Source organism: Zea mays, chromosome 9 (assembly GCF_902167145.1).
Source record: "Zea mays cultivar B73 chromosome 9, Zm-B73-REFERENCE-NAM-5.0, whole genome shotgun sequence".
NCBI classification, from domain to species: Eukaryota; Viridiplantae; Streptophyta; class Magnoliopsida; order Poales; family Poaceae; genus Zea; species Zea mays.
Window position 1 is genome coordinate 19,940,588 of NC_050104.1, and position 24,428 is coordinate 19,965,015.

The 24,428-nt window shown below is 40.9% G+C and overlaps 2 protein-coding genes across 2 annotated transcripts; both read right to left on the minus strand.

The window, feature by feature from the left end:
* Positions 1-7,250: 7,250 nt before the first annotated feature.
* LOC103638062 (probable tRNA N6-adenosine threonylcarbamoyltransferase) lies at positions 7,251-8,028 on the minus strand. The gene is made up of 2 exons (XM_020544182.1): positions 7,876-8,028; positions 7,251-7,783 (listed from the first exon to the last, which is right to left on the minus strand). Exons 1-2 carry the CDS (start codon positions 7,978-7,980, stop codon positions 7,382-7,384), a joined length of 507 nt encoding a protein of 168 aa, XP_020399771.1. The 5' UTR covers positions 7,981-8,028; the 3' UTR covers positions 7,251-7,381.
* A 214-nt stretch (positions 8,029-8,242) lies between these two features.
* Positions 8,243-9,714, minus strand: LOC109942479 (pentatricopeptide repeat-containing protein At1g62670, mitochondrial-like). The gene is made up of 3 exons (XM_020544536.2): positions 9,508-9,714; positions 8,891-9,426; positions 8,243-8,280 (listed from the first exon to the last, which is right to left on the minus strand). The coding sequence occupies exons 1-3, from the start codon at positions 9,711-9,713 to the stop codon at positions 8,243-8,245; spliced, it is 780 nt and encodes a 259-aa protein (XP_020400125.1). The 5' UTR covers position 9,714.
* Between the last annotated feature and the right edge of the window lie 14,714 nt (positions 9,715-24,428).

The following is a 24,428-nucleotide window of genomic DNA, read 5'->3' on the forward strand; positions in this document are numbered from 1 at the left end:
TAAAAGGCGAAGCGCGAAAAGTCAACGCGAATACCGCTGAAAGTAAAAGGCGAAGAAGCTCCTAAGGGAGGCTTACAGCGAAAAATAAACGCTGATTCCGCTGAAGTAAAAGGCGAAGAAGCTCCTAAGGGAGGCTTATAAAAGATTGTGTTTTATTGCAGGGATGCGTGTATATCTTTGGAGTAAACATCATCTCACATAACATAACATCATCGCATCATTTCGCATAGCATAAGCATCATACATCATCTTGCACATGGCACAAGAGGTGGACACATTATCAATCTACGGAAGAATGTTTTGAAAACAAAAAGAGAGACAGAAATCAGTCACCAAAAGATACATCATTGATCTTCGGAAGGGTAGCTTCGGAAAATATTTTTACGAAGCCTGGATATTATTCATCAGAACATTGGATATTGTTGTGACAATGAAAAATTCTTCTTCACGAAGCATGAAAAGAAGGGAAGGTGTTTTTTCGTCAAAGACTCAAAAGCGGTACGTGTAAAGTTTCATGCATCGTAAAGAATTGACTAACAAAAATAGGTATATTACATTTGTGGTTACCAAATGTTAGTATATTATATTTCCGAAGTTTTTGTTTTACAAGAATACTTAATCTTCTCTCAAAACGACTTCGGCAGCCTCGTTCAGGAGCCGATTGACGACTTCGTCCATAATATCTTCAGCCATCTTTTTAATTTCGTCGTCTCCTTTCGGCTGAGGGCCCGAAGACGCTTTAGCAGGATCTGAAGTAACAGAGGATACGGATACATTGCTATTACAAATTGCAAACAAACCTTAAAATCTAAGATTACAACACGATAAAAGCTATTAGTTAATACCTAATTGACCTTCGGCCTCTGCGTTCTTCTCAGCGGCCTCAGCTACTTCTCTAGCATCGTGAATGCCCTTTTCACTTCTTCGAATAATTTCTCCGGCCATTTCTCGGCCACCATTATCCCAGATATCAGTAAAAAATTTTCCACCAACTATACTAGCTTCAGCCGAAGGATCTTTTGCATCTTCAAAGGGCAAAGCAGCTTCGGATTGAGCTAAAATCTTTACATGTTCGCAGCCCTTCTTCTCTAAGATGGTGGCAATCCCTCTGGCGCCAGAGAAGGCACATATATCTCCTCGGCTATTTAAAATTTCTTCGAAGGCTTCAGCTTCGTGGTCAATCCATTCGATGACACCTTCGGGATTGCCCCTCGAAAAGTTTTCCTCACTTGAGAATGCGCCGACCTTGGCGAAGCTAGCCTTTAACTTCTTAACACATTCTATAGATTTGTTGTAACATCGCTTTTTGGACGAACGAAGCTCTTCAACAGTTATTTCTAGGTGATCGGCCCATTGGTCGCTGAGTTCTCGCTTTGTTTCTTCAAGTATGCGTTCTTCTTTGGCTCTCGCCAGTTGTTTCCGAAGGTCTTCAATTTCGCGCTTCTGAGCTTCTGCTTGACTTTTAAAAGCAGCTTCGTCCTCCTTTATTTTATTTATCAACGAGTACAACATTTTATCTTTTTCGAGACCTTCGTTCCTCAGTTCAATAACTTCGGAACGAAGGTTGCTCAGGGCTATAGAACACCCTTCGTCTTCAACATCCTTCTGTGCCCTAAGGGCATTGCTAAGTATCAAGCCCTGCAAAGAAAAATATGTGTGCGTCAATAGGTTTAAACAAACGAAAAATTTTGGAGTCAACAAAAGATACAAGGATTTCATTTGTCGCACCTTTAAGCTATTGTAAGCTAGGCTGTCGGCCAGATCGTTCTTCGACAGCACCGAGAGCCCGTCTTCTAAAGTTGGGAATCCGAAGCTCCTGCTAATCTCCCGGTAGACAGAAATTTCCTTGCTGTCGGGAAGACAATACAAGAAGTCTTCTTCTCCACTGCCATTGAATATTAACGCCCCTTTTGGATATTTCAGTTTTTGGGCATAGTGCTGGGCCTCTTGCTCTTCTTTTTCTGATAGTTTTTTCCCCGAAGCATGACGAACAATATAATCACGAACTTTGGAGGATGCTTCGGGGGCAATGACACTGGTTTCTTCAACTAAAGTTGGCTTTGTTAATTTTTCTGCCTCACTTTCCAAGGATTTTATCTTTACAGGCTCTGGGGGCCCAGCTTCGGCTTCGGTCTCTTGCCCTGGAACTTTAGAACCAGAAATTTCAGTTGTTTCAGGACTAACAGCAGCCCTTTGCGGAGGTGTGCTTGAAGATTTGATCGTTTCCAGTACATCTAGCACATTTGCCATTCTCTTTCTTTTTGGAGTCACTGCTGGCACTTTTGGATTTTTTGCTGTCTCAATGTTTGCCGCATGACTCAAAACTTCTGATGTTTTGGATCCCTCAGTTGCTGTTTTTACCTCTTCCATTTTTTCTGAGAACGGCGCTTTGGCTTTCTCCTTCGTTTCTGATAACAAAATTTTTGATTGCTCTAATTCTATCTTTGTTGGCACTTCGGCCGTTTCTGTGACTTCTGGCAGCAAGGTTGGCTCGATTGGTTCTTTAGCTTCGGTGGCCGAAGAGGTTTCTCCGGTAAACTCAGGCACCGAAGCTGGTTCAATATACCGCGGCCGATGTGTAAGGACCTTTAACTTCTTTCTTTTCGGTTCTGGCTCCCTAGGAGCAGTTGCAGCTTCTTCTTTTGCAGAGATTGTGTTTTTCCTCTTCTGCCTTCGAATGGGATAGCAATAGTCAGGGTAGACAAACCGGATTGCATCAAATACCCGATTCAGCCTCTTCTTTTTTCGGCCTCCGAAGGCTGCTGACATTGCAGTGTCTTCGGCCTTCGAATAAGCCCCAAGCAGTTCATCACTTAAATTTTCAATACTTTTTAACCAGTCATCATCTGGTTCAACGAATTTATCTCCAAATTTAAAAGTGTACTTCAACCTGATAAGTCCACCTTCGTCGGCCTCTTTTACTGTTTCTTGTGGCATTTCCCATTTCTCCGCAAGTGGCCATACCCTGAAGGCAATATGCTCTTGTACTAAGTCTCTCGTTCCAATGAAAGAGCAGACTGCGCCGAAGGCCCTCTGGCATTCTTCGGCAGCTTCATTCATTTCAACCTTCGGCCTCCGAAGGCCGAAGCTTTGCCAAATAGGGCGCATGATTATACCTTTGATATCTTCTCGTACTGTCAGATCATTTTTAACATAAAACCATTCTGTCATCCAATCTCCGGGCCATCTCTTCCGAAAGGTTGGCACTGGACAGCTTGACCCGGACCGGGAAACGAAGCTGTAGCAGCCAAAATTATTGTGATACTGTTCTTTGCCCCAAGGTTTTGTTTCGTATGATAATTCGTGTATGTTGCAGAAGCTTTTTGCATCAGGCTGCAAGCCTTGGCTTCTCACGGCCCACATGAAGATATTTAGCTTTATGATTGCTTCGGGGGTAAGTTGGTGAAGATAGACTTCGAAGATTTTCAGCACCTCCACGACGAAGCTGCTCAAAGGAAATCGTAGTCCAGCTTTCAAAAAGCTTCGGAACACCACGACTTCATTTTCTTCAGGGTGTGGGCACGTTTTTTCCCCTTCGTCGGCCCTCACAATGGATAAATCCCGGAAATACCTTCCTCTCATGTTGGCAAGATGGTTCTCTTTGATAGTTGATTTACCATAAACTGAATGGCTTGGTCGCCAGGGACGATCTTCGGAGTCCTCACCACCACTGTCCACATCATAGCTGTCACTATCACCAGTATCTTCAGACAAACCTTCCAGAATCTCCTTGGTGATTTTTTCTGTATTGGTCTTTGACATCGCTATAAGAAATCCCAAGTTTTTCTCTTCGTCCAGGCTCAGCTTCATCTCAGCAGCAGTCTTCTTATCTTCAGACATCTTCGGAGACACTAAAAACTATTTTCAAAGCCGAAGCTTCAAAACTAAAGGCTTAACAAATCTTAGTGCACAAGAGCTAAAAATTGAGTGAACAGGAGCAATTGGCCAGAGAGCGTGTCAAATGAGTTTGCGGTATGACTGTATTTATACGCCAAGAGCGTTGAAAATTGAAAGACCCTGCTTGTCAGTGAATGTTGCTATTCTAGCAAAGGGAAGGTGTTTTTTTCGGACCTTCGGCGTAAAGCCTTCGTCCATGTCGCAATCTAAATTTTTTATTTCAAACAAATTAATATTGCGAGGGGCTACTGTTGGGGACCTTCGGCATCCGAAGGTCCTCAAAAACAGGATTTAACAGTATTTCTGGAAGTATAATGTGTGAGCAGGTACCTTCGAACTCAAGTCGTTATCACGCCAGGAGAAGACCAGGATAATACGAAGGTCTTGATACAATGCCGAAGATGTCAGCAGGAAAGCTTCGGCGTGGTTGCAGAAAACGAAACCGACTTAAAGATGAAAAGGCTATTCAGACCTCGATAGATTACCATAGAATTATTATCAAATGTAAAGGGCATGAATGTAATTTTATATGGGCTGTGTCCCGTGCCTATAAATAGGTGAACAGTACTCCCGTACTGTTCACGCTGACTTGGCATTCGCTTTTTGCGTCACGCTCGTACCTTCATTCTGATTAAAGGTACACTTGTAATTCAACGATATTTCTGTTTATACCTAATGATAATATATAATTGTCCATGTTGTCTCTTATATTCTTTATATTTCATTTCTTGTCATTATCTAATGAATCTAAGAAGGTACGTTCTTCATAACCTTCGTCCGTAAACCATTATATCCTAAGGGAAATAATGCTTCGGAGGACGAAGGACCTTAACGATTAACATTTTCTATGTTGCCTTGTTCTTAATTCATAGCATTTGAGAACAAGTCCCCAACAGGGGTTAATTAGGCAAAAGGAGGGGTATTTGGGATCAATCAGGAAGGTTTGGTTCAGCAATAAACAAGCAATTACAGTCAATCCCATTTTCACCTCCTTTCTAATCATGCTGCTGCTAGCAGGATCAAAACCTTTTTCTGTAAGCATATGTGTAGCCTTTGAGGATCTGCTGTTGAGCATAGCCTCATATGTCATGAACATTAAGAACTCAAGAAACATGCATCTTCCTATGTCCTCGTTGTTAGCCTGGGGGTCATCCTCCATTTCCCTTCGTGCCCAGTCAATTATATTTCTTGTAGCACCATCAAAAACAAAAGCATCTTCTCTGAGCTTCTCAGCCCACATGAGGGCTCTATTCCCAAATCCTTGCTTGCAGAAATGAGAAAGGAAAACGTTGAGTGTGATAGTGTTTGGCTTAAAAGCCATTTTAATAAGCCTGCCAGTAAGTATCATAGCTCGATCAAGAACATTACTGCAAATGCCATCCATTAATGTGTTGTACGTAACAGAATTTGTTTGAATATGTCTGGGAAGGCGAGCACATGTGCAGTGTGAAGAGCCATTTCAATGTTTGGAAGGCAAACTCATGTTCTCGAGTCCACTGAAACACTAAGCCCTGTTTGGCAACTCAGTTTTTTCATAGTTCCAAAAAATACCACGGTATTTACGAATACTGTAGTTTTTCAGTCAAAAGGTGTTTGATAGCTCATCTAAAAACTTTGTAACTTAAACCATAATATTGCTAATACTATAATATTTTTAGAGTATATAAAATCTGGGTCTGCATCCAAGTTTTACATTGTGCGCGCGAAGTCGCTGGCCCTGCCCAGCTACGGTGATGCTGCCTGCTGATGTGTGTGCCAGGCCAAATCCACCACCGCTGCTTCACCACGCCCGTAGCATGACCCACTTTCTTTCCAAATCAGATCTGCATCTTCTACCAGAATGTCACAAAATATTGACGGCCCGTTACCAGTCGCATGTCTGTCTTACATGAATGACACCCGATCCGTAGACAACGTACAACACACCTACGAACAAGATCTACTATCCTTGCCGAATCAGATTTGCATCAAGAAGCGTATCCAGTGTCCATGATCTGCGTAGCGTCACGAAAGGTAATAAGACCATAACAAAACCATTGTCCACATTCCAAGGACATTCGCTTCTGGATAATGCAATCTATACACGTTAGTTGGGGGTGGGGTTTATAAGACAACATATCTTGTGCATCAACCTGTGCACCCAGACATTTAGAGACATTCAATTCGCATCCAACACATAAGCGTAGTAGTTTTTTCTTGCAAAACAAAACACCCACATAATAATCCAATGTATATATTTTACAGAAAACCACCACCTCAGCTGATGTCCATTGGATGTGAATCGAAATAACTTCCCACGTTCCCAAGAATCAAATGTCGATCCAAAAGAGGCTGCTTTAGAACCTTAACAGATTATCATAACAAGAGTAACTTAAGAGTTAAGCTAGCTTTGCAGAAATGTGTCTATTAGTTTACAACAATAATAAGTTCACTCGATGAAGTAACTAACTAGAATGTTAAGGTGATTGGTGAGGTTTGATACATGTCAGCTATCTTCAAGTATGTCAGGCATACGACATATTCATTTTACCTGCTGCAGTTCATACAACAACACAACTATTCTGAGCCCCTGCCATGTGCCTGGAGAAGGCTTTTCCCAAACAGAGCAAAGATATCACATTTAGATGTGGAACTATAGATGATATTGTTTGACACTGTTTGTAGAGTGGAGTTTGAGATAGGGGATGGGATAGGAGATCAGTTGGTAATAGCCTTAGGAGTGGTTCTAGGCTTTACCATACAAGCATTTACTCTTTACTGTCTGACAGAAAAGAAACAACCTCATCAGATTGCGACTGCTCAGAAGTAAAACACATGAGGATATGCAGTGAAGCATAAAAAATATATAATGGTTCCTTCTGTTTCGTATTGTCCAAAAAAAGATGCATAGTTTTGCATCTAACAGCATGGTTTGTACACTAGGTAAAACTCATGCACTAGAAAACTTCATTTGTAGAGCATATTCATCATGTAGAAAAATCAAACGCACGAAAAGTGGGATCACACCCACCATCGTATCATCCACAACTCCACATGAATTGCCAAGTACTCCTTCCATTTCAAATTATGACACGTTTTTGGGTTTTCTAGATACATCGCCTTAACTATATATATCCAGACATAGTGTACACCTAAGTACATAGGTTCCTGTTTGGAACCCCTAGAGATATTAGTTAGCTAGCTAACAAATTGTTAGCTGGGTTGAGTCAGCTAATGAACTAATTGTTAGCTGTGAGTTAGCTAACAAATAATTGGGATATTAGTTGTGGGTGTTTGAAACCTATACAACTAATTTTAGCAGTATTAGCTCTAGAGGTTCCAAACAGGGCCATAGCAAACACTATGCATCTAGAAAAGCAAAATGTCTTAGAGTTTGGAATAGAGGGAGAGTAATTGGTAGCGATTGTCTCCAGCAATCCAAATTGCATTAGCTATCATGCAAAAACATTAGCAGCAAGACAAAATTGTAAAGGCCAATTATACCTCAGTAATCTATAACGATTGGTGTCGCCATGGAGGCTTCATCTATAGAAACTTCAGCAATTGCATCTGAATGGGTGTTATTTAGCACCGGCATCTCCTTCTCTCTCCAAATTGCATGAACTTCATCAGTTTGGAATCTTTGTGTAAATGTCGACTCCTCAAGGGGAGTGGTCATGCCATGTGCATACGCCAGTAAACCAGTATATGCAATCATTGCCCCATTGTCTATACAATAGCGGTCATCAGTTGCAAACAGCCTACCCCCTCTTTCTGAGCACATAATCTTCATCATCTCCTGTAAACGTTCGTTGCAACCGACGCCACCAACAATAAGAATGTCCTTTGAATCACAGTGTGCCATGGCACGTTCAGTAATTTCGACAAGCATGGCAAAGATAGTTTCCTGAGAAATTAGGACTGTCATCAGTGTCACTGTCAAGAAAGCATAACCAATTATTATCCACAAGGGGGAAAAGTTTAAGAGCATGCAAGTACCTGCAATGAGTAGCATAGGTCCGCAGGTGTGCACTCATTATTTTTAAGCTTTTCAATCGCCGCAGCTTCAATAAAGCTCAATATGCCACTAAATGACACATCCATACCCTTCACAACATAAGGGACATCAATGAATTGTTCTCCCTTCTTTGCAAGCTGGACAAGGAAAATAAATATGGTAAATTAAGAAACCAAACTCAAGGATGAGAAAAGAATGTGCCATATTGTACAAAAACATAAATCTGTTCAAGCTTCAAAGTGAAAATGTCTTCAAAGATAAAACAAAAATGAAAGAAAAATGCTAATGGTGACAGCTAATACAATGATGAAGGTAGAATGGTAGATAACAATACCATGTGGAACTACTTCAGAAGTAGTCTCTTGAAAGATTCACACAGACATAATCTATAGTGTCAACAATGTTAATAATAGTATCGAAGTTCAATCTTAACATAGGCCAATCAAATGGGGACTTCCTGGGATTATCCTATAAGCTCAAGCCCTATGTATCCAGGGATAAAATGTGAAGGCTTCCAGGGCTCAAAAGCTTATTGTCCATCCATCTACACGACCACTCAAATAATTTAGCACATACAGCCAACCAAACACCATTCAACACATGCAGCCCTACTTCAGACAGTCAGCTAAATTTAGTCTCAATTTATTCGAATAAAGGTTTGAGAAAAAGGAACATATATAGAATGAAGCTAATTATGACCCCATACTGGTCAAAGTGCTTAAACGACCAAACAACCCATTGGATACATTTGACATGGCCGTGATACAATAAATGTTCATCAGCTGTATGTAAAAAGATAAGTTCTGTTGGCTGATTGTATGAGTTGGCAAAATAAGAGTAAGATAGTGTTTAGCTACCTACATGTGTTAGTTTAAAAGAAAACAAGGAAACATAAGTGATTGCATAGACTGAATAAATCTATGGTGAACTTCATTATGCAAGCAATGCCACTCTGCCTCATATTCTGCTCTAACTTAAAGGCTTCAGTCATATTGCCTGCCTTACAAAGTGTAGATATGATGGAGTTGTAAGTAATATTGTTTGGTACAATTCCTCTGCTCGTCATCTCAGCAAATTCCTGATAAGCCTCATTCACGTAATCTAATCGGCTTAGGTCATTAATATATGCTGAGAAGGCAATAAAATCAGTCTGCAAACCAATTTTGCTCATATCATCCCAGCATTTCAGTGCGCCAACTGCATTACCGTCTCTGAAGTATGCATCCAAGCTGATAGTAAATGATGTACTTAGACAATATCCTTTGCTAACCATGTGCTCTAAAAGAAGCTGTGCCTCATCAAGTCTTACTTGATTGCAGAGTCCCATTATCAAGTAATTAAAAGTAGACGAGGATGGTGCCAGTCCTAACTTGTTCATAATTCTATACAGTTCAGAAGCTTCTTCGTGGAGTCCCTCCTTACTATAAGCAGCGATCAATGCATTAAATCCAGTAACACGCAATGGAACACCCTGCTCAATAGCACCAAGCAGAAGCTCCCAGGCATCATCCAATCGATGATCCCAACAAAGCCTACAGACCAACATATCCAACCCATCAGCCGACATATGTGAACTAAACATGTCATGGTCATGGACTAACTGGGCAGCATACCCGAACTTGTGAGCTCTAGCAGCAATAATGTTGAAGGTGCAGGAGTCTGGCACTAATCCCCTCGCTTGCATCTCCCTATAGGTTGCACTGGCCTGATCCATCTGTCCACTCTTTGCATATCCATCAATCAAAACATTGAACGTGATTGTATTTACTTGGATCCCCACCTGGGCCATTTGATCGAACAACCTCCTTGCTTCTGGCATCCTCCCCTCATAGCATTTTTATAAGGAGCAATGTTGTATCTTTGCAATAATGCCATGATATACATCCTATAAGATCAATGGCATCGGGTATACTTAATCAAAATAGGATGGTGGCAGGCCTGTGTCCCTTTCCTCCGTAAGTTTATACAAGTTCACTTGTCACATCTATATGAATGAAGAACTTAAGCTAAAGTTCGTTTTTATTTAGTTTCGTGCTATTTGACGATGTACTTTATATACTTAAAATACTTTTGTCAATAAAATTATGTTTGACACTTTTAATCTGATGGGTAGTTGGTACAGACCAAATCACAATGGATATAGTGGTGGAGAAAGGAAATGTCGATGTTGGCAATTGTTGGGCCCATGCTTCGTTGCGCCGAAGGTCTTGCGTGAAGAAGCAGCTTCGGCTGAAATCGTCCCCAGGAAATGGCCGAAGGTTCCTTTTTATAGAGCTTCGGCGTTGCAAACCGACATAAAGATAGAATGACCTTTTTATCCATAGAGGTCTAAGATAATGTTGTAAACTTTTGTAAAGGGCATAATTGTAATTCGTCACAGGCTGCGTCCTGTGTCTATAAATAGATGAACAGTACCCTCGTACTGTTCACGCTGACTTGGCATTTGCTTTTGCGTCACGCTTGTACTTTTACCTTCTCTCAGGACCGAAGGTACATTTGTAATTTGAAATCATTTCTATTTTTCCATGTTAATAAAATAGAAATGATTCTATGATGATGCTTATATTATATTTCATGCTTTATATGAGTCCTTCGTCATTACTTGTTATGTTTACGAAGGTATGTCTTTTATGACCTTCGTCCGAAACTCATTATTTCCCGAAGGGACATAATGCTTCGAAGGACGAAGGACTTTAACACTTAACACTTTTTATGTTGCCTTGTTCTTAACTCTTAGCATTTGAGAACAAGTCCCCAACATTGGCGCCCACCTCCGGTGAACTCACTTCCACTTTTCTGAGCTGATGGCTTCGTTCAACAATCAAGCTGGAGTTGCTTCGGACCCGAAGCTGGTGCTCCCGATCACAGGTGGCTCGTCCTCAGAGCCAGCTAACAAGAAGCAGAAGAAGGAAGCGCAGAGAAGAGTACAGCATGTTGGGGTGCAAGGACCCTTCATCAAATCAAGATGGTCTCACATTCCTATTACCTTCTCTCAAGAGGACCTTCAGCTCAAAGATTACCCACACAACGATGCCATGGTTATCTCTTGTGTTATCAAAGGATTTCTGGTTCACAATGTCTTGGTCGATACAGGCAGTGCAGCTGACATCATATTTGCTAAAGCCTTCAGACAAATGCAAGAGCCAGAAGATAAGATTCATGATGCTACACATCCTCTTTGTGGCTTCGGAGGAAGACAGATTGTAGCACTGGGCAAGATCACCATGTCAGTAACCTTCGGATTCATCAACAACACTAGAACTGAGCAAGTTGTGTTTGACATTGTTGACATGGAATATCCTTACAATGCAATTATTGGTCGTGGTACTCTTAATGCCTTCGAAGCAATCCTTCATCCTGCTTATCTTTGCATGAAGATACCTTCGGAACAGGGACCCATTGCTATCCATGGAAGTCAGGAAGCCGCAAGAAGGGCCGAAGGTAACTGGACTGACTCCAAAGCAATTCATAATATAGATGGAGCCGAAGCTTGTGAACAGTACAAATTCAGAAGGGAGAAGGCAGCTTCAGCAGATCAGCCGAAGCCCATGCTATTGTGTGAGGACATAGCAGAGCAGAAGGTGCTGTTGGGCTCGCAATTATCTGAAGACCAGGAGAAAACCTTGATAAGGTTTTTATTCAACAACAAAGATGTTTTTGCATGGTCGGCTAATGATCTCTGTGGAGTAAATCGGGATGTTATTGAACATTCGCTCAATGTTGACCCATCCTTCAGACCCCGAAAGCAGAGGCTTCGGAAAATGTCTGATGACAAGGCCGAAGGGGCTCGCAATGAAGTAAAAAGACTCCTCAGTGCAGGAGTTATCAGAGAAGTGAAGTATCCAGAGTGGCTAGCTAACACTGTTATGGTGAAGAAGGCCAATGGCAAGTGGAGAATGTGTATCGATTTCACAGATCTCAACAAGGCTTGTCCGAAGGACGAATTCCCGTTGCCAAGGATAGACTCTCTAGTCGATGCAGCAGCTTCTTCAGAGCTCATGAGTCTCTTGGACTGTTACTCAGGATATCATCAAATCTGGATGAAAAAGGAAGATGAGCCGAAAACTAGCTTCATAACTCCAAGTGGCACGTATTGCTATCTTCGGATGCCTGAGGGGCTCAAAAACGCTGGAGGAAGTTTCAGCAGAATGACTGCGAAGGTTCTTCAGTCTCAAATAGGCAGAAATGTGTTGACCTATGTTGATGACATTATCGTCAAAAGCACGAAGCAGGAAAATCATATTGTTGATCTGCAGGAGACCTTCGCCAGCTTCAGACAAGCTGGTTTGAAGCTGAATCCAGAGAAATGTGTCTTCGGAGTAAAGAAGGGTAAATTTCTTGGATGCTTGGTTTCAACAAAGGGAATCGAAGCTAATCCAAATAAAATCGAAGCTATACTTCGAATGGAGCCACCAACTACAAGAAAAGGGGCCCAAAGATTGACAGGAAGGCTGGCATCTCTCAACAGATTTATATCCAGATCAGCAGAAAGAAACTTACCATTTTTCGAGGTGCTGAAGTCAGCCGAAGTCTTTCAATGGGGCCCAAGTCAACAAAAAGCCTTCGAAGAGTTGAAGCAATACTTGATAGATCTCACAACATTAACTCCGCCAACGCCAGGGGCTCCTCTGTTGTTATATGTGGCAGCTTCGCACTCAGCAGTAAGTGCGGCGCTTGTCCAGGAGAAGCTTTATGGCCAGCTCAAGAAGCAAGTTCCAGTGTATTTTGTATCTGAGGTCCTTAGTGTCTCAAAGAAAAATTATACAGAGCTGGAGAAGGTATTATATGCCGTTTTAATGGCATCCAGGAAGCTTCGGCATTATTTTCAGGCATACAATATCATTGTTCCTTCTTCGCAGCCGTTGAAGGATATAATGAGAAATAGAGAAGCTACTGGACGGATTGGGAAATGGGCTGCAGAGCTCAACGAATTTTACATTGATTATGTGCATAGATCTTCGATCCAGTCTCAAGCATTGGTAGATTTCATTGCCGACTGGACGCCAGGGGCTCAGGATGAAGAAGCAAATAAAGATGCCGAAGTGTGGACAGTGTTTTGTGATGGCTCTTGGGGAATCTTCGGAGCAGGTGCAGCTGCTGTGTTGGTTTCACCATCCAAGGTCAAAACTTGTTATGCAGCAAGACTTGATTTCAGCTGCACGAACAATATTGCTGAGTACGAAGCCCTGCTTCTGGGCCTTCGGAAATTAAAGGCAATGGGAATCAGAAGGGCAATTCTTAAAACTGATTCCCAGGTGGTTTCGGGTCATGTTGACAAAAGTTGCAAGGCTAAAGATCCGAAGCTTGAAAAATATCTAGATACGGTCCGAAGGATCGAAGCATCCTTCGAAGGATTCTCTGTCAAGAATATTCCTCGAGGACAAAATGAGCATGCTGATTTGCTAGCTAAGTCTGCGGCACAGGGGCTGCCGTTACCTTCGGATGTGTTCTTCGAAACAATAAAGGCACCTTCAGTGGAGCTCCTTGAAAGAGCAGTCCTCAACATATCTCCTGTTTACAGCGAAGATTGGAGAACTGAAATAATCTCTTACCTTCAGGGTAAGTTCCTTTCAGATGACGAAGCTTACAATAAAAGAATAGAGGCAAGAGCTCGTCCGTATGTCATGATAGAAGGGGAATTATACAAACATGGAGTTTGCGCTCCGCTGCTCAAGTGCTTATCTAGAGCCGAAGGTATAGAGTTGATGAAAGAGATACATGCAGGCCTGTGTGGATCCCACATCGGATCCAGGCCATTACTTGGGAAAGTCCTCCGCCAAGGGTTTTATTGGCCGAAGGCAGCTTCGGATGCGGCGGAGTTAGTGCAAAAGTGCGAAGGTTGTCAGAAATGTGCAAGAGATCAAAAACAACCTTCGTCTTTGACACAGCTGATACAACCCATCTGGCCATTGCAAAGGTGGGGCCTTGACTTGTTGGGTCCATTACCACCGGCTCAAGGGAATCTAAAATATGTTATAGTGGCTGTGGAGTATTTTTCCAAGTGGATTGAGGCGAAGCCATTGGCCACAATAACTTCGGCCACTGTCCAAAAGTTTTTCTGGCAGAACATTGTCTGTCGCTTCGGAGTACCGAAGGCCATCACTGTAGACAATGGAACGCAGTTTGACTCCGAAGCTTTCAGAAACTTTTGTGATCAAATTGGAACGAAGATCCATTTTGCATCAGTCAGGCATCCGGAGTCGAATGGGCTTGTTGAAAGGGCCAACGGCATTATAATGACAGGAATAATGAAGCTAATCTTCAATCAACCCAGGGGAAAGTGGCCAGACCAGTTAACCAAAGTGGTGTGGAGCCACAATACAACAGCATCAAGATCTACAGGCTTTACCCCATTCAAGTTATTATTCGGAGACGAAGCAATAACCCCGGAAGAAGCCAAAGCTGGATCAATAAGAGTAGTAGCTTCGGCAGAATCAGGTCCCGAAGATGCTTGCCTTGTGGAAAAGGATGCTTTAGAAGGGATCAGGCTTCAGGCCGTGGAGAATATCAATAAATATCAGGCTGAAACAGTTAAATGGCGAGATAGAAAAGTCCGGTTAAAAAATATTGAGCCGGGACACTTGGTGCTTCGGAGAGTGGCTAACCCAGATACAGTGGGTAAGCTACAGTTGAAATGGGAAGGACCATTCTTAGTAGTATCTTCGTCAAGGCCTGGATCGTACAGATTAAAGGACATGGATGGCAACGAAATTCCAAGGTCTTGGAATGCGGATGAGCTTCGGCGATACTATGTATAACATGATGTAATTTTTTATGTTTTTTCTTTTCTTTTTCATGGCACCCTTTTCCTTTCCGAAGGGGGAGAAAGGTTTTTAATGGGGCCATCATGTGTAATTTCCTTTTTTAGTCTTATAAGAGCAAAATCCCCCAAAAAATGTAAATGTAACAGCTGAGAACGCACCATCGAGTGCAGAAACTGAAAAAGAAAAAAGAGAAGAAGCTCCAAAGACGTTCCTAAGGGAATGCAGAGCTTATACCGCCTAAGTAAAAGGCGAAGAAACTCCAAAGACGTTCCTAAGGGAATGCAGAGTTTATACCGTCTAAGTAAAAGACGAAGAAGCTCCAAAGACGTTCCTAAGGGAATGCAGAGCTTATACCGCCTAAGTAAAAGGCGAAGAAACTCCAAAGACGTTCCTAAGGGAATGCAGAGTTTATACCGTCTAAGTAAAAGACGAGGAAGCTCCAAAGTCGTTCCTAAGGGAATGCAGAGCTGATGTGTGGTTGATTCCAAGGAAATAATGGTTGAGTGTGGCTTCGGTTATATGCTTTGGACATTCATTCGCACATTACATCATAGCATTTGCATTCATAAGCATTCATTCATAGCATTTGTGTTCCTAAGTGGTTGCTTCGGCAAAAGGAAGAAGTGGTCTTTTATGTTTCGTCATGTACAAAAAAGAAAAAGCTTCGGCAAGAGGAAGAAGCGGTCTTTTATGTTTCGTCATGTACAAAAAAGAAAAGCTTTGGCAAAAAGAAGAAATGGTCTTTTATGCTTCGTTGTGTCCGAAAAGAAGGGAAGGTGTTTTTTCGCCTTCGGCTCAAAATACTGATTTCGTCCACATCAAAGCGTCTCAATAAAAGGGTAAGAATATATTACAAGGTATGAACAAAGTTCCTTGAGAATAGATTAATTGTATTTACAAAAAGTTGTTACAAATTCTCCTGAGTTTTTTCTAGTCTACTCCTATTAATCTTCGTCAGGTTTCTGCTTCGGCGGCATATCCTTTAAGTATCACCTTCAGCTTCGTCATCCTACATGAATCAAGGTATCCCGAGTAAAAATCAAGTGTGAAGGAGAAGGTAAGTACAAAGTATGATTTCTTACTGGTTCAAGATGACTTCGAGCTTCGTCCCCAGCCTTCTCTCGCCCGCCTTTTGTCCATATCATTTTTATGAATCTATTTGAGATGCTCCGGGCGAGGTCAGGAATGTCGTCGAGAATTGATGGAGACAGGGCGAAGTTGGGCCTGTTGACAATCTTTCCATGCTCGCAGCCAGCCTTCAGGAATGCTGCAGCAGTACCCCGAGAAGCTACCCAGGCACAGAAGTCACCGTGCCCAGCTATAACTTCGTCAAGTTCTTCAATTTCAGCTTCGATATAATCGAAGGCTTTTGGTAAATCTTCATCCGAAGGGGTAAATTTCCCGCTGCTGGCTCCAACTGAGTAAAAGATCTTCTTTAGTTGTTGGATACAATTGTTGCTAAAATTCAAACATTTATCCTGAAGGCTTGTTAATGATTTCTTCAAATTTGAGTTGGCTTGGACTTCGGCTTCAAGTTTCGAATCAAGTTTTAGCTTCTCTTGTTCAAATTGTTTTGATTGGCAGAGAAGCTTCGAATTCAATTCTGCTACTTTGGCTTCAGTCTCTGCCAGCAAGCCTTCGGTTGATTGAAGTTCGAAGTCTTTCTTTTCAATAATAGCTGATTGTTCTTTTATCTTGCTCTCTAAATTTTCAATTATAGCTTCGTGCTTCTTATCTTCTAGATCTTGCTGCATCCTCAAAGCTTTGCTTAGAAGCATGCTCTGCAAATAAACAACCTTCGTTAAAGAATATTGCCATTATTAAAAAACAATAGAAGTTAGAGAGAAGGATGTTTACCTTGAAATTTGAATAAAATAAGCTGCCGACGATATGTTGTCGTCGGTAGCGGCTGATGTTTGTCTCTAGTTTCGGAAAACTGATACTCTTTGATAGAGTACCGATGACCTTAGCCCCAGCTGAGTCCCGGATGCAGCCCAGTTTTTCATCATCAATGCCTCCAAATAGAAGAGCTCCTGGCTTGTATCCGCAAGATTTGGCGTATTCCTTAAGCTCTTCTTTTTCGGCCTTCGACAGTTTTTGCCCGACTAAATTTTGAAATGAGTAGGCTTCGTCGTCCGAAGTGTCTTCGGCTATTTCTTTCCCTTTCCCAGGCACTGTGGCCATGGTTTCTTCAGCAGTGGTGGCAGCTTCTTCTGCAGCCATGTCTGTTAAAATTTTGTTGATGTCTTCAATAGTAGATTCTAAGTTTACATCTTCGGCTGTAGCGGCTTCGGTAGCCGCGACCTCCGAAGGTGCGACTTCGACATTTTCTGTGCCCTCAACAGCTGGTGTTTTCTGAATTGACGCCCTCGGTGGCGTCTTGTCAATAACTTCTGTTACGGCAATAATTCTTTGCCTTTTCGCTTTGGCTATCTTCGTTTTTTCCGGCTCCGCCACCTTTTGAAAAAGCTTCGTCAGTCGAGGCCCTAATGGACTTAGCTTCGTGGGCATGGGTTCAGTCATTACCTTTAGAATTTCCTCCACGTCGCTAGTAGAAGGTGGTGTGGGGGTCCCCTCTTCTTCGGATAGTTTTCGCTTTGGAGTTGATATTTTTCTCTTGACAATTTTCTTCTTTTTTGGTGGTTGTTCTTCATCCTTGTTTAAAGCTTCGGCCGCTCTTTTTCTTCTCTGGCCCTCAGCACCCTTGTTCAGCTGCGCATAATCAGGATATTCGAAACCCAGTGCATCAAGCACTCGGTTCAGCCTTCGCTTCGGACGGGTGCCGAAGGCTGCTGTCATCAGTTGATCTTCTTTTTTCGAATAATTTCCAAGAATTTCATTACACATCACCTCAACTGTATCCAGCCACTCTTGGCAGGGCTTCTTAAAATATTTCTTGAATTTGAAGTGGTAAGGAAGCCGGACAAGATCCCCTTCCTTCTTCTCCCCCTTTAACTTTGGCATTTCCCATTTTTTTCAGAGTAGGGAAAACTTTGAATGCTAAGAATTCTTGAACCAGATCCCTGGTACCAATATGCTCTGCAATGATTCTGAATTCATCCATTGCCCGTTGAGTTTGACCCTCTGGTGTCATGTTGCAGTGGGGTCGGGTTTCTCCGAAAGTTAGCTCGAGTGGACTTTGCACAAGCTTCTCCTTGTCCTCATCAACCTTGACATAGAACCATTCTGATTTCCAGCCTGCCGGCCATTTGCTTCGGTAGCTAATTACAGGAAACTTTGCGGTTTTCCGGTAGGCAAAATTGTAGCAACCGAAGTTTTCATGAAGCCCATCTTTTCTGGCCTTTGTTTGATAATGCAATTCATGAACTCGACAGAAACTGTCAGCAAAAGGCTCCACTGCTTGGCTTCGGAGGGCCCAAATATAAACGCTAAGCCTAACGATAGCGTTAGGAGTTAACTGATGAAGGTAGATGCCAAACCTCTTCAATATCTCCGCAACAATCTCGTGAACAGGGAATCTTAGCCCAGCCTTTAAAAAGCTTTTGAAGATGACAACCTCGTCCTTCTCTGGCTTCGGGGTGGTCTCTTCTCCCCCGAAGCGAAGTAGCTTCTTCTGATCTTCACTGAAAAAACCTGCTTTCACCATCTTGGCGAGATCAACCTTTGACACAGTCGATTTTCCGAAGTCTAGGTGGCTGGGTTTGCTGGGCATGGCAATACGGTAGTCATCTTCGGAGTCGGTTTCTTCAATGTTCCCTTCTCCTTCGGCAGCTGTCGGGTTTGCTTCGGCAGCAGGCATTTCTTCCGCAGTCACCAGTCCGGAGCGCTGCATCGCTTCGGAGATGGGCACAGTCTCCGAAGCTTCAGTTTCGTCCCCCTCACGCTCAACCCTAGCTGTAGAGCGAACTCTGGCCATTTAATTATGAACTTGTGAAACTTTAATACTTTTTTCTCCGAAGCAGGCTTCAAGATGGAGCTTCGTTCAAACCTGACAAACAAGCTTCGGTGATGGTTAAAAATTTTGGCAGCAAAACAGTGCAAATAGCAGTAAATGCTGTGGTAACTTCACACCTACTCGTCTGTTTATATAGTGCTGCAGGTAAGAAGGCGAAGCGGCAGGGTTTTTACACCAGGTGGGCAGTAACTTGTACTCGCTGCGCAGTGGACCGCAAAGACCAAACAGTGACTCTGCAAGGTGGGACCGACACGATCTCGGGAAATGGATCGTTTCTCGGCAACGAGCTCAGGGAAGGTGTTTTTTGGACCTTCGGCTTCCCGAAGCTTGAGAGGATTTTTTCACGGTTCAAGCTCGTTACGAAAAACGATCTAGCGCCGCGAAAGGGGCTACTGTTGGGCCCATGCTTTGTTGCGCCGAAGGTCTTGCGTGAAGAAGCAGCTTCGGCTGAAATCGTCCCCAGGAAATGGCCGAAGGTTCCTTTTTATAGAGCTTCGGCGTTGCAAACCGACATAAAGATAGAATGACCTTTTTATCCATAGAGGTCTAAGATAATGTTGTAAACTTTTGTAAAGGGCATAATTGTAATTCGTCACAGGCTGCGTCCTGTGTCTATAAATAGATGAACAGTACCCCCGTACTGTTCACGCTGACTTGGCATTTGCTTTTGCGTCACGCTTGTACTTTTACCTTCTCTCAGGACCGAAGGTACATTTGTAATTTGAAATCATTTCTATTTTTCCATGTTAATAAAATAGAAATGATTCTATGATGATGCTTATATTATATTTCATGCTTTATATGAGTCCTTCGTCATTACTTGTTATGTTTACGAAGGTATGTCTTTTATGACCTTCGTCCGAAACTCATTATTTCCCGAAGGGACATAATGCTTCGAAGGACGAAGGACTTTAACACTTAACACTTTTTATGTTGCCTTGTTCTTAACTCTTAGCATTTGAGAACAAGTCCCCAACAGCAATACTGATGAACTATCGTATGAGGTTGTGGCTAGAAGTGGTTGTTCAGCACAATTGTCAACTAATGACACTGATGAACATGAATTGGGTAAGTGCTATTATCAATTACAAAAAACTAAGGTCTGCATAATAAATATTTGTTTGACACTTAATTCTTCTCTTGTGCGCCATATATATAGAGAGCGAGGATAGTAAGGTCAGTGTTGGTAATGCTGCAAAACAATCACACGATGTTGTGGGAGTAGGCATTGACTGTATTTTCAATCATGTAAAAGTGTCAACTGAAGCCGATCTTGGGCCACAACCGGGTAGGCTCTCTTATCTACACTCCTAAATGTAAATATTGTCTTATGAGTACTCCTAAAAATGCTTTTGTCAAGAGACTTATGTTTCATTCACTCCTCATACAGATGTGATACACCTGACATCTTTGGATGTTCCAAATGAATCAAGTCAAATAAGTTCTGATGCGGATATGGTAAAGCAGAACAAACAAGATGCTTTGGACACACTTATTAGAATATCACAACATAAGAAACCAAAGAAATTGAATGTAGCTCGAGTTGTCTCTGAAGGTAATTTTTTTGTTCTTGCCTTATTGCATCTTATTGGTTTTCGCATATATCATTTGCTTATTAAGTATAATATTTTTCATTGTATATATTATAAGTGCACCCCAGAAGATGTTCAGCTTATTGAATACATTAAAACATTACCGGGGAAACAAGTTGTGGTGAACATCGACAGCGCATGGTTAAATAGAAATGATATGGAATGTCTTTTTCATGGTGACATGCAATTGTCTGACAAAGTAAGTACATTTGTATGTCCATATTATATACAGTAATAAAGTATATATATTTATAATTATCATATTATACAGTATGGTATACATATTAAAAGCTAGCATGTATATTTGATCTGTTAATTGTATTCTTTTGGTGTACAGGCCCTCAATGCATATATACACTGTATTAGGGGTGAAGAGCATTTACTTCATAGAGAAGGTGGAAAGGTCTTCTTGGAGAACACATTCATTTCCAGTCTGCTTAAGCGTGATGGCGACCCTAAGGTGCTCTTAAATTGTAAGGAAGACACAATTGAACAAAGGGTGGACAACTATTTACAGTCTGACATGGTTGACCTAAAACTCATCTCATTTTTAATATATGTAATATGTAATATATTGGTGCACAATACTTACAAATTAATGTTAATGTATGTTCTATAAAGGTGTTCCTTCCAATGAATATAGAAGATTTTCACTGGTACCTGGCAGTTCTGAATGCAAAAAAAAGTGAGGTACATGTACTCGATTCTATGGGACAACAAATAACGGATCGCCGAGACCTTTATACTACAGTGAGTAATCATTTCTTTTATATTATGATTATTTCATCATTACATTATTTGTTATCTATAAATCTTGATATGTTTTATATATACACATAGTTAAAAGGTCTAGAAAGACAGATTAAACTTGCAGCAAAACATAAAGAGCTTTACCAAGGCAAGTGGTCGAACCTTGATGTTGCATCATGGCCAGTTATAGAGAAGATCACAACACAAATGCAAACCGATGGGTAAAATTCATGTGACCACAACTCTACAAAATTGGTTTTATTTATTTTCATATATACATAGAAACTCACCTGATCTGTTAAATTTCATATTAGGGTATCTTGCGGGCTATGGATGATAAACTATATGGAATACTGGACAGGATCCTCCCTATCTGATAACGTAACTCAGGTAGAGGACGTATATTTATTTATAGGAACAATGTTTCTTTTGTTTTAATTTATATTTATATACTTGCAGGATGATATAACAATGTTTAGGTTTAAGCTACCTGCAATATTATGGGACTCGAGATTAAACACAAAGAAAGGACATCAAAATCTTGACCACAATATGGATGAAGATGGAGAGAGTTCAAGTGATGTTCAAATAATCGATACTCCATGTGAGTTATCTAAATCGTCAAATACATCACATCAGATTGAACCATATATATCTCCATATGTTCTGCCTGCTAAAGTAACATCAACAAACACGCAAGAACTGATGTTTGTATTATGCACATATATCATGGGGATAGACAACGACAAATATTTAAAGTAAGTTAATTCTCATTTAATATAGTATATGCATGGTAAATATTCAACACATATGTTCTTGATTTAACTATAAAAACAATTGTTCATTTAATAGGAAACATTGGATTCAGAGCACTAAACCTTATCCAATTTCTTTAAGTCTTCAAAAACTTAAAGATATATTGGATGTAAATAAGCCGATGGATACCGATTGTTTTAACATGGTTGTTCGGATGATCGCATGCAATGATGTCTTGTTCTTGTTGGAAGACAAATTCCACTACATGGATCTACAGTTTTGTGTAAGTTCAAGTAATTAGTCTTTATTCATATAAGTGTGTTCATTATATTATTATTTTACTAACAAAAAGTAGTCCATAACTAAATTTGGTCGAGACCCTCGCCTTCGTGCAAAGCCAGATATCAACATGTTGGCAAAATTATTAGAATGTTGGCCTGACATGGAGTACGATGTTTCAGATTGCAAACAAGTAAGCTATACTCTTCATCATTTTTTTAATCTTGTCTTTTCTCTTACTTGAACTATTTTTTTAACTTGCAGATTCTATTGCCCTTTTCTTTCATGGGTCACTTCACCTTATATGTACTTAACATGGACACTAGAAGCATCTATATAATGGACTCAATGCCTATACCATCATGGTTTAAGGGTGATCATCCTAGCATGCATTATATCCATAATATACATTATATTGCCAACAATATGAATGCTGCCATGGAATTGGCCAATCCTACATGGAAAGACGATATTTATATGTGGCGTCGTTTAGTACCAACATGGGTTCCAAGAATATTAAACTGGTAATTTTTTTAACCCGAACAACTTATTAATTTTGTCTACATATATGTAACAACGTATTATTTTTATTTGTAGGGATTTATCTGGCTTTCTTGTTATCAACTTTATGCACGATTGGAATGGTATAAGGTTACCCTGCATTTGCACTGTGAGTACCCTATTTGTTCTAATACTTTGTCAATATTGTTCTTCTATAATTGATTATTAATCGAGTTCAATGATATGTAATAATGAATGTGCAGAATGGGAATGACCTGAGGACCAAATTCTTAGTAGAATTATTGAAGTACAAGGACAATGAATCCAAAGACAACATTCCAGAAGAAATACAAGAAATTATTAGGCACATTAGATAGATATGATTTTATTTGTAATGGTACTCAACTTATTATCCTAATTAATTTTATTGCATTTTAGGTTCGTAGTATCGTTAGGAACATGTGCCAACATATATTTTAGTTATATGTTGCAAATATGAAGGCAGTTCAGATTTCTGTACTTTCAACGATGCATTGGTGTTTTAGAAGATTCAGCTTATCCTACTATAGTACTGTGCTTAAAAGACTCCTATGGGTTTCCATCTTTTTATTGGAAACGAAGTACCATACTATTGTACTGTACAGTGACTTACAGGTATGGAGGGATAGGGCTCATAGCACCTTCTAGCTTCGTGAGTCAAATTTGAAGACTGGTGAAATCATTGTAAGCCTTTTGAAATAACATACCATGTGTTTTTATTCTTTAAAGCTTTCATGTGATAATGTTTCCTCCAAGTTATTGCAATCATTATCAATTCTCATCTTGGTGTTGAACATTAATAGTATCTTTATCATCTGTGTTTTTCTCAGCACTGTAGTCTGTCACCACTGCCAGCATATGAGCCTGCATTTGATTGGGAGAATGAGAGGTCTTTGATATTTGGCCAAAGGGTGCCAGAAAGTATACCAGCAATAAGCAACAGGTTGCTTCAGCCCATAGACTAAACCAATGCATCCATCATTTCTCTCTCCCCACCCCTTCTTCTGGTGATCAATGCTTATTAATTAATCCTGTTTTGAATTGTTTTGTACTGATTACAGTGGCTTGAAGATAACTGTCAAGGTACTGTCTTTGTCATTCCAAGCTGGATTAGTTGGTGAGCAAAACTAGAATATTTTGTGATTGCTTCTTAACTTCTTTACTGTGCTAAAAAACTACCATTTTGCACTTAGGCAAACATGCTATGCATAAAACATGTATGTAAAATTGTAAATCATGAGTAGCAAGTCAAAGTTTTTGATTCGCATCTTAATAACTATGATTTGGTTCACAACACTCTATTAGCTAAACTACTATACTCATGAGATATACCATGTATGTGCTGTCATTATGTTCCTCAGTAATGATGATGTGAACGTTGGCCAGTGACCCATACCACCTTGTTTCTTCTGGAACAGAACTGTCAGTGTTTGTTCAATGTCCTGTGCTAATGGTTCTACGTTTGTAGAGTGTTTGCGTGAAAATGATTGCTGCCGGTGCCGAACATACTGCTGCAGTAACTGAAGACGGTGACCTCTACGGATGGGGTTGGGGTCGATATGGAAACTTAGGTCTTGGTGACCGTAATGACGGTTTGCTTCCTGAAAAAGTATCTTCTGTGGAGGTAAATTATCTAATTTGGCCCGGCCTGTCTTTTTTTCCAGTTTAGAATCAACAGATCCAAGTATTTGAATGTCTACTAACACCTACATCACTTGATACTGCATGAGAATCGGTCACATATTACAAAAACTGAATGAGCTCTTTATTCCTCACTTGGTTTCTGAGCAACAGTCAGGTGTACTCATAAGAGAACCATCAGCTGTGTTTAGTTCTGTAGGCGTGGTGCTTGAGCCGCCAAACATGCTCGTGTTCCTTTCTTTCCAGATCATCCACCTGACAAGCAAAAGCAGGGAGTCAAAATCACGCTGGATGTT